This window comes from Pholis gunnellus (genome assembly GCF_910591455.1).
Source record: "Pholis gunnellus genome assembly, chromosome: 20".
In the NCBI taxonomy this organism is placed as follows: domain Eukaryota; kingdom Metazoa; phylum Chordata; class Actinopteri; order Perciformes; family Pholidae; genus Pholis; species Pholis gunnellus.
The window spans coordinates 16,740,355-16,751,765 of NC_136547.1; the positions used below are offsets into that span (position 1 = coordinate 16,740,355).

At 40.8% G+C, this 11,411-nt stretch overlaps 1 protein-coding gene across 1 annotated transcript; it reads right to left on the minus strand.

Annotated features, from left to right (window-relative positions):
- Nucleotides 1-67: 67 nt before the first annotated feature.
- ngdn (neuroguidin, EIF4E binding protein) lies at nt 68-4,632 on the minus strand (the record flags this gene model as incomplete). Its single annotated transcript, XM_079181551.1, has 11 exons — nt 68-239; nt 506-569; nt 2,270-2,414; nt 2,551-2,725; nt 2,982-3,093; nt 3,303-3,355; nt 3,481-3,565; nt 3,656-3,793; nt 3,915-3,986; nt 4,277-4,336; nt 4,612-4,632. The coding sequence occupies 11 exons, from the start codon at nt 4,630-4,632 to the stop codon at nt 220-222; spliced, it is 945 nt and encodes a 314-aa protein (XP_079037677.1). The 3' UTR covers nt 68-219.
- Nucleotides 4,633-11,411: the final 6,779 nt, after the last annotated feature.

The following is an 11,411-nucleotide window of genomic DNA, read 5'->3' on the forward strand; positions in this document are numbered from 1 at the left end:
GTCCCAATTGTCTAAGTAAGCAATGTGACTGCCCTCTGATGGAGATGAATAACGTGACATACAAATCCAACAGTAAATGTTTATTCCACAAACAATGAAAAATCATACTGAAGTGGGGAATTAATGGTAACAAACTCTAAAGGATAAACTAAAGTGATGACGGTTGTTGAGAAGTCTCCGTGTCATCGTTTGGTCTTCAGTGGACGTCACGTTTCAGGTCTATCTGTGCTTCTTGAAGGCTGTAGAGGACACGGGTGATTATTAACAGGAAGCAAATAAAAGCACTTTAGCTGCATTTCAAATCAATATTGTATTGGTTTTAAAAACAGTTTTTATAAACTGACAAAATTACACCAATCACATGGTTCTAGTGTTACAATAAAAGCAGAATCAACACAGAGCCCGTGTTGGAAAGGTTCTCTGGACATCACGTAGGAGTTCAAGTTACTTCAAAGAAATGGCAGTAAAGTAATTTGTGCCATCTGGTATATTTGAATGTTCTCACCTCTTCTTTTGGTTTTTTTCTTCATGAGTTTCTTCTTTTTCTTGGGCCGAGAGTTCTCTCCATCCTGCACCATTAAAGACAAAAGTGTAAGAGCCAGCAGTCCCATTAAGACTGATCTAAATTAAAAAAACGAGCCACAATGCTCCCATTCATACTGCACAGAGATGAGCCCGTTAACATCGTTTGGTGGCTTCACGTGTCGTCCACCACTAAATCTAAAAATAGCACGTGGATTTCCCCTAATACAGTTAGCCGAATGAATTCTCCACATGAGGTCATTACTCTCACTCATCAGCGCTTTTTATGACGGCAGAAAGTGACGGCACGCCAAACCTGTGTGGGCCTTCAGTGTTAACGGCTGCCAACAGCACCAGACGACTGAGTCACCGAGATATACAAATGTATGAGCGCGTCAAGTACAACCACACCTGCAACCTCATAAGAGGGCATGCTCCCCCGGGAGAATTTTATTTTAAATATGATCTTTAAAATGTAGCATTCTGGTTTACTCTGAGAAGAAAATAAAGTGATAAGACAATATTTACTTTAAGCAAAAAACTAATTTATTATTCAGTTATTAATCAGTATTTCAGCTCTAGTTGAACAGCTGGCTAGTTAGCTTTTTTTTCTCTCCAATCAATATTATTATTCATATTAACCTTTATTAAGACAAAATCCATTGAGAGCGAGTGCACGTGGGACTGGAAGTACACTGGTCATCACAGTGAACACCTTTTACAGTGTACTTCTGTCTGGCAGTGTGATGAGAGGGCACGTGAGCCCTTGTTGCTGTACTTTATCTCCTTGGAGCAGAGGCTGTATTCAGCATACCCTGCCTTATCAATGTATGTAAAACACTGTGACAGCGGGAAGCTGTACTCACGTCTGTTTTCACCTCCACCTTTATCCAGGCCCCGCCCCACCTTTATCCAGGCCCCGCCCCCCTCACAGCTCAGCCCTGCGTCAAGCTGCGCTACACAAACAGCGTCCTCTTCCTTAAGCTCTTTGACCTCATCATCTTATCAGTATCTGGGCCTCGTGTTTCGTGGTCATAATCACTTTTCATGTTGGCTAACCCCAACTACATGATCCGCCTCATTCTACCAGATGCGCCGGTGTTCCGGTTCAACGTTAATGAGTGACCGCGTGAACTGATCCGGAACACGAGGGGCGCTGCATGTTTCACCACGTTACGTTTTTTTTCCTCCTAAATCGCGATAATGACGAACGTTAACAGACAACAAAGTTTCGCATGAAGTTGACGTTAACCCAGCAACTCTGAACGATAACGGAACTTGAACTTTAACGCCAATACAATCCACTAACGTTTCCTAACGCGATATCAAGCTGACTGACTGTCAATGAAGACGCTGTAGACATCTTAACGCTGATTGGCCAAGACTCGACACGTCAAAAACAAAGATGTTTTATTGCGAAGATCACGCCATCACATTTTCTCCTTGAAAATTCCCCCCCCCCAAAAAAGCGACAAGTTTGCAGGTATGACAACACGCCAGACCAAGAGTTCTGTAAGACATTAATTATGCGCTGGTGGCAGCCCAAACTGAATAATAATATACAGGTAATTCATTGTGTCCTGTTCTCTTCAGTCCACTGCTTCATTAGAGCCTCTAACTCCCACTAAAACCCAGTTTATAAAAGATCTCTGGACCAGAAATTAGGAACAATGTTTGAACCTTGGCCTCTCCTGTAGCTTCCCCCCCTTTCTGACAGGTTGGTATAACGTTGTCACTTCCAGCTCACCTGTCCCTCCTCGCCGCCCGTCAGTGCCGAGATGTCACCGAAGTGTGTGATGCCGCTCAGCGTGGACATCATGCCTCTCTTCCTGGTGCCCTTCTGACGCTGTGGCATGTTCAGACGCACCATCATCGACTCCTCGTATTTTTTCCTTTGAAGAAGAACAAAGTTATTCTTGAAAATGGATATCTGTAAAACCACACCCAGTCCCTACATGCTTCCATCCCGCATCTCATCCAGTCCCATATCGGCCTTCTCGCGTCAACGTGATCAAACAAATTAAACACCTATGTAGCTCCTCGCGACTCTCCCGCTCGCTCTGGAAGTCTCCTCTGTCCCGGATCTCCTCCGGAGCGTCGCTGTACTGCTGCCTCAGCTCCTGGATCACAGAGCTCCTGAGGGCAGCTCGCCGCTGGCGCTCCGACTGAGCCTTCTTCCTGTCCGCTTCCGTCATGTCACCATCTGGGGGACGACGACACACAGGTTGAGATGAGAATATATATTTTTTTGGTCTTTATTTTGATGCACATGAGCCAGAGGGGATAATAGCATGGACCCAAAAAAAAGGATCACAGCAGCTGCTCGCTTCGTTCCAAACAGCGTAATTAACTTTGAATTAAGGAAAAGTCTAACCTCTTTGATCAAATGACTAAAGGCGGAACTGATGCGTGTTTTTACGACAAGCAATGACACAAGAAATGGTTTAATAAGACATTACCATAATGCACTGGGGCAATCTTTGGCGGTACATATTTCCTGCCACTAGAGTGGGCTGCTTTCTTCTCGGCCGTATTCTCAGCTTCACCTTCAGACTCCTCCGACTCGCTCAACTGGTTGATGAAGCGAAGAAACAAACTCAGTCAGACAGTCACATTACTGTATGCTCTGTATTTGAATTAGAAATGTAGAAAATATTATAGTTTTTGTTTTATCCCAAATCAATGGTAGCCTGACTTTTATTTTATTAAATGTCTTGAAGCAATCAATACGGTTAATTTAAGATAAACCAAAATGTACGACCACCATATTCAGCTCTTACTTTGCTGACGAGATTCTCAGGATTAGGACGCAGCTGCAACGGGTCATTTTCGGCTGAAATCAACAAAAGACATTGTTATACCCTGAAGCCTGTGAAAAACCTGTGAAATCAGACAATTTCTTCTCCGTTGTTGGATGCATTCAGCGCAACAAACAAACAAAACAAAAAGCAGGCTTACCTAAACTGCCGGTGACCGCTGTGCGCACCAGTTTATCAATCTGGTACTTCAGCTTGTGGTCTAGTGGTCGCATCTTCTCCAGGACCTTAAAACAGGAAGAGAAAAGCGTTAGCTGAATAATGTAAGAATAAAAAAAAGGTGCATTAATAGCGGCCCGTTTCTACAATCATCTCACCGTTCTGATTGTGACCAGTCTGTTCAAGGCGTCGCTGTCTTTTATTTGGCCTCCTTCTGTTTTGATGCTGATCAGGTGAGTGAGGTCTTGAAGGTAGAAGAGCAGCAGGTGATACCGAAGGTCCAAGAAAGACAAACCCTGCAGGGAGAGAAGACAGAGAGGGCTGTTTGTCTGGACCGGACCTGGGAAAACAAATCCTTGTTGTTCCAATACATTTTAATTTAATATATATAAGTATTTAATAACAGTCTCCACTCACCTCTGATGTCTTAAAAGCTCCATCTTTGACTTTTGTTATCAGCTCACGGACATGACTTGTAACCGAGGTCACCTGAAGAGAAAAGCCACAGTGGTTCAGCTGTGAAAACGTAGATACTATATATATATATATAAATAAATAAAAGCTTTCTGTGATAAAAGTGACTGTCCAAATCATCCTGATGAAAGAGACACACCGGGTCAGACAAAAAGAAAACACAATAAAACAACATTATGCATTAATACGCCTCAGTGAGATCTAACTGTGCTAATGTATGTGTTTGTATATTTTCAAAAGGACTCACCATATCTCTACTAATAAACATTATTATTACAGTAATATTATGGACACGCAGTTCTTACCTGTTCGGTGAGATTTCTCAGCAGCTGTACAGCTGCAGGCAAATCGCTTTCAATTAAATCCTGTCAGAAAGGAAACAAGTCAGAAACACAATGCAAACATTTACCTGCAGTAAAACGTGGAGACTGTTGTAGAAATGCTACTGAAACTTAAGTTAGCTAGTGGCTAGCTGAAGGTATTAAAACAACCACCATCACTCGCTGTTATCAACCTCAGGTGTAACAGACAATTACAGAGTACATGTTACATTGTCATAACGGTCTACAGTATTATTATGCATCGTAGAACGGTAAAAATACATGTTTTATTAGCTTGCAGCTAGCTAAGCTCCACTCACGTTGTCAACAGGGGTAGCCATTTTGTTTCAATGTAGACTATGGAGGCCGCAGAGGGACAGTAGTCACACAGTACTTTGCTTTCTGCACGATGCAGTGATACATTAGTGCACAGACTGTAGTCCACTGTTACAGTGTTAAACTTTAGCAAGTGAGTGGCAACAAAAGCGGGGTACAACGGAAAACTATTAATTAATCAATTAGTTTATTGTTAAATATGACCTGCTACTAAAAGTTATTGAATATCCTTGTCCCATAATTAGTTTTAAAAATACAAAAAATGGTCAATATTATCAGTCATGAAGATACATAATCTATAAATATGATGGGAGTCAAGACATTCACTCTGCTTCGCTTTCTCTCGGTGTGCTCTCTTTCCTGTCATTTTCGTGTGTGTCTGTTTGTGTGAGCGTGTGAGTTTGTGTGAGAGTGTGTGTGTGTGTGTGTGTGAGAGAGAGAGAGAGAGAGAGAGAGAGAGAGAGAGGAAGAAGTAATGTGAGATCAGACAGACAGGTATCAAACTCCTGTCTGTCTCCTCCTTTCAGACCATTTTCAGTTAAACTGTCAGAGGAACCTGAAGCATATTCAGAGAGGTTGTGAAGAGCTAAGTCATGGTAAGTCCCATCCTAACTTTATTAGTGTGTGTCTGCAGTTCATTTCTGTCCTGTCCTGTACAAGGTATGTTTTCCGTCAATGTTGGGCTTCATCAAACTGTTTCCTTCGTAGTTAATTCGTCTGCTGATTATTTTCTCAATTAAATCAAAAAGTTCTTTGGTCGGTAAACTGCACATCACAACCCAACAACAACAAAAAGACCCAAAGTTTGCTCTCAAGAGAAATAAAACCAGCAAATATCCACATTTGTAAAGCTGGAAACAAAGTTTTTTTTCTTTCTTTTTCTTATTTATCTTAAGGCATTAATCAAATGATTAATTGATAATCAAAAATGTTGATTCACTTTATGGCAATCAACTTATCAATAAATCGACTAATTGTTTAATCTCTAATAAGCTATCTTTTAAAAACTGTATTCTTTACTTGTAAATTGTTATTTGCCCCAACGTTGCATCGGCCGTTTATAACGTCTCATTTATTATTATTTTCATTAACAATACTCCATTACGAGTCCCGCATTGTTATTTGAGTAATGTACTTAAAGTATCAAAAGCTAAAGTACACAATATGCACCACATTAAGGCCTTTCAGGAGTTAAATTAGGTTATTATTTTTGATTAATTACCAGGACAATCTCATGTGCAGCCTTTATCATTGGAGTTGGACAAATTGGAGCTAATTAGACCACATTATATGTGTTGTTGGGTTGTTTAATAGCTTTTATGTTATTTGAGTTCTTAGTTTACTTATCTTGCCTGTGTATTACTTTTATAGCTGTCAGAGTCGTCTTTGTTTGTATATCGTGCATGTGGATCTTTGCTTCCATTTAAAAAAATAAAATAAGAAATGTAAACTTAAAAGAAAAGAAAAAAAGCTCATCTTTCTCTGCTTCCGACCCGCTCCAGATGTCTGATTCCAGAGTGTCCTCAGTCATCCAGGAGTGGGCCAGCCCATACTCGGGTCAGGCCCACACCCTGAACCATACCACACCAACCGGTCAGCTGGCTCAGATGGACATGATACAGTACAGCCAGTCTCAGGGCCTGGTGAGAGGGGCCAGTGATGACATGATGGGACTTTCCTACCTGCCGTACACGCCTTCCTGTCTCAGCAACAACATGAGCGCGGGGAGCACAGTCCACCACCAGAGCCACGCCAACACTCAGCAGGTATGTGTGTGTTAATGTGTGTGAGATAGATTTTACATGTGTGAATTATAGATAAATGAGTGAGTCCCACACATTTTCCAAGTGGGGAAAAATCATCAAACACCACTCTCATCTCGCCTCCCCACAACGTAAGCATGCTTGTGTTTCTGAACCTCCAGGACTTCTCTTCCTTCCTCCTGCCGACTCTGCGGGCCCCGGTAAACAAGCGGAGCATCAGCAAGGACAGCGCAGAGTACCGGCAGCGGCGCGAGAGGAACAACGTCGCTGTGAGGAAGAGCCGGGACAAGGCCCGCAGGAGGATCCTGCTGACCCAGCAGAGGGCCCTGCAGCTGCAGGAGGAAAACCAGAAGCTGCAGATGAGGATAGGGCAGCTGACACAGGAGCTAGACTCTCTCAAACACATCCTGTCACAGCGGCACCTGCAGGGGGCCGAGGAGGGAGCAGCAGGGGCGTCCAGTATCTAGAGTCAGCATTTGTATCTGATTGGAGGTGTTAGATTCCTGATAAGTGTCTGTAGGCCCTCAAAAATGCCTCCTTGTTGATTTTTCAACTAAAGAAGTGAGGAGGAAATGCCAGGTGTCGAAGGGCTGAGTTGTAGTTTCGTGTTGTAAAATTGTGAGGAGAGAAAGCGTAACACACTGGCAGGACTATAACTGCCATTGAGGACACTGAGGTCACGTCTTTTATTTTCATTTTCTGGGATTTATGTCACATTTACATAAAAGCCCTGTAAACTGTGGCTATTGGTTGCTTTTCTTGTTGGGCTCTCTGTGCTTTTACAGTGGGCTTCATATTCAATTTACATTGAGAAGATAACATATTTAATACACACAAATTTGCAGTAGTTAATAAAAAAAAAGGGTTTTCAACTTTAAAAGCAGCGTCTCATTTTTAGAGGTCTTTAGTTGGCTGAAACGACTGTCGCTGGCAGATTTGATCTGATCAATTGTAACGTAAAGAAGCTATATTGCTACATCTGTCTGCAGCTGACTTCTCAATGTTTCCAGCTGACCCTTAAGATATAGCTTAAGATGTATATCACTACGACCCGAGACGCACGCCTTCAACATGTGGAAAAGTCTAAAGCTTGACAGGTTGCTCGTCAATTCTGCGAATAGTCAATTCAGTTCCTGGCAGTGTGGAGTAGGCTTTAAAACAGCATTTCATGGTGGTAGATAAAAGACAATATGCAGTATCATTTAGCTAAATCAATAATTTAAAATGTTAGTATTCGTTTTTGGTGTGTGTGGGACGTTTCGTCACAACCTCAGTGTTTCTGAAATAATGGCTCACTGGACCTTTTGAATAATTGAATTAGGCACCTGAATATAAAGTAGGAAGACGTGTGGAGGGTTTGAATGTAGACGTAGTTGTATATCCTAAACTGTGAGTGACTGGAGAGTGCACAGAAAGTGAGTCTGTGTATATCAAGATTAGTAAAATTGCTCTGTGAGACGGGGGAAGTTGTACCAAAGCTCCAGAAATTCTTAATACTGCACAAAAGTGTCCGGAAACAAAAAGTCATGAAGGTAAAAAGCTGCATATACTTCAATTTAGCAAATTCCAAATGTGTTTTCCAAAAAGGGTCCTGAAGACAACATCTTCACACCCATGCATAATCCTCAGAAGAAGACCATTGTGTGCATTGTACAGATTTGTTTTTTGATTGAACAAACATTGCCTCCTCATCGACACTTCTTGTCATTGTCAGATATGATTGTGAGTGTCGTTGCCCAACACGGTTACACAACCAACTGTGGTTTGTAGGGGATTCAATGAAATCTAAGCGTCGCTCTCTGTATATTACTTCTTTTGTCACTAAATGAGCGTGGGATTACTTGAAATAATGTTGCCGCAGTTTTAAATAACATGTAATCTTGCCGGTTGTCGAACGTGCTTTATGATTTTTATTGTAATGCATTGTTAAAGCAATACTTTTGTCACATACTTTCTTTAAATAAACAAATAATTACTTGAGCTTTGATGAAACCTCTTTTATATCTGCCAATCCTACACATTTAACATGAATATAACATAGACATGTCAACAAAGCATATTCAAATATCCTTTATTTAAGCACGTGATTCCTAAAATAGCCTTTACAAGCTTTGATTACAGTGCACTGCACCTTTAAACAACACATCATTCTCACAGAAACTGGTGTGATATAACCCCAGTGTGCTCATCCTGCATCAGTGAACATGGCGTGCACCTGCCACATTATTTACCATAAGTCTACCCACAGAAACGGACGTCGCGCCATGGACCGTTGTGCACCAGCGGTTTCCCTTTGTGGGATGGGCAAGATTTCAACACAGCGGAGGACGGAGATGAGGAGCGCAGAGATAGTATCAGTGTTTCGGGCTGCCAGGGCCTTCCTGTGGCTGTGATGGTACTGAAGGGACATAGAGATAGGAGACACAGAGGAGGGGGCCGGGGCAACAAGCCAGACATTAGTCTTTCTTTAAAAAAAAAAAAAAATCTTTGACTGAAACAATAGTTGTAACATTTGGCAAAAATATTTGTAACACTATTAGATGAAAACTAAACCGTATGTGATTCCTTTTCATCTGGTTCGCAAGATCAAAGATCATACGACGTATTAGTCGTGGTGTGATATTAAAAATAAAGAAAGCAAACACTCAGTTCCCTTTCCATGTCCTCTTTTATACAAATGTTTGACCTTTTTACACATGAAAACGTGTAATTTGTCATTATTATAGTTTCTGACAAAACACTTCCTGGATTTAACTTTAAAGATAAGAGCAATTGGAAATTATTTTAACATCATTTTAGAGCTATAGATGCTCTAAAATGATGTTGGTATTCAATTTTCCAACTCACCAAACTGAATTCAAAATAACTACACTCCTTCAATCAGCGTGCACACTGTTAGCTGTGCTGTTTGAGTAATCCAACTGGAACTAAAACCAATCACATCCAGTCACTGAGTGCTTCATTCGATTTTATTACACCGTGCAGCTCTGCACAGACAATCAGAATCTGTAATATTACAAGCTACAAACATGACCGCTCAAAAGAACACGCCACACTCTACTCGTGCGAAAAGGAAAGAAAGTCGTCCTTAAATCTAAAATGAGAATGTGTTGGACAGGAGGAGCATCATTTCAAGAAAAGATGCCTCACTGATGAGAGACAGGATACAAAATCAGCCAAATATATGCAGTTGATCTATGGTAGTGTATGAGTGTGTATTGTATAAATACATGCATGGCACTGGGAAATACCTTGATTAAGACTTTGTTAACTTATACTTGATTAATCCAAAATAATAAATGGAATTCAACAATAGAAATTGAGCTATAGAAATGTATTTATGTATGTATGTATTTATGTGTGTATGTATGTATTTATGTGTGTGTGTATAAATATGTTTATGTATGTATGTATTTATGTGTGTGTGTATATATATGTTTATGTATGTATGTGTACATGTATATATGTCTTTTTAATGTTTTTTCTCTGATGTTTGTTAACTATAAAGAGCAAAATCAATAAATTAGTAGTCCAACTAAGGTTCCTTCCAAAGGACTTAAGCTAAATGCAAACATTTGAATGAGGTTTTGTGTAATTTAGGTAACGATCTTCTCCTTAACGAACATTTATGAAGCAGAGTGAAAGTGTGACACAGGCTTCTTACAGTCATGTGTCGAGCGGTTCACAAGAAGTCCCTGTGTGACCGTGTCTGTTGAAATGTCCCGCAGCGTCGTGTGGGGCAATCTGTGGTCCCAGGACTGCGACATCTCCACAAAGTGAAGAAAGATTGTATTTCACCTAATCCCTAGCATGTTACTCAACAGCAGCAGACCATATGAACCCCACCACAGCCTCAGTGAAGCTTCCATCTCACAGCTCCTGTTCATTAAAGGTGGTGTCATGACTGCAGTTGAGGAGCTTTTTGGACGTTTGTCTCAAGAGCAGAGAATAAGTGAATACATCAACACACAAACAGCACCATATCTAGTCCAAACATGGGGAACATGAACTTTCTACCTCTATTTCAACACTTCCGAACTCCATACATGTTCACAACTAGAGGCAGCCCAGTAAAGCTCTGTGGTCAGATGCCTGTTTTCTTCATCTTCAGGTTCTCACCACACCTTCAAAAACCTTTTGGTGAGGGTGCAAACATAATCAATAACAATGAATCCTGCCGTGATAGAGAGTCTGCAGTGTAGTACCAGGGACCAAGTGTTTTCCATGGCTTGTTTGACTAATTGAGGGTGATTCACGTACTTACAAGTGTATCACTTTTCATCTTTTCTTTTATTGCTGCTATCTTAAGGATCCAACTTTCTAATACAATAAATCATTTCTCACAAATGTGCATAAGCTGTAAGAAATAGACGTTATCTTGGTATTTTAGAGGGTATTCTTTGAAAGTGGCAGCCATCATGGTCATGCAAAAAAACACTGGCATGACAGAAAGACACTAACATTAAATACACAATGTATTTGTGATTTTATGTTAAATAATAGCATTTTCTTAGACGCTGGATGACGAGCAACATTCATATTTGCAGCAATGTCTCTGTTGTCCAACAGAGCCACAGACTTCCACTATTGGCTGCTGCAACACCAGCGGAACAAACTGCGTCAGTGCCATCAAGTGAAGCTTAGCAGTCATTACCAAACGGTTGGCTGAAACCAATGGTTATGTATTTGGCCATAATATAGGATGTTATTACTCTACATTCTAGGTCCATTAAATCTCTCATTATTTTTCACCTAAACACAAGGTGGAACTGTTTGTTATGCTGAGGACTGGTGTACTGGAAGAGGAAAAAGAACATAAAAAAACCTGTAGTGCAGAATTAGAAGCGATGGCTCTGACAAGCCTTATGTACATAGAAGAGGGTAGAAGATTACAAAAATATGGCTGAAGCTTAATGAGGGAACAATGTTTTCCAAGCAGACAATATGTGACATTTCTTATCTATGACAAGGACATGTTAATCGTTGCATATTCATGAGAAAGAACAAGTGCCTGGACCATG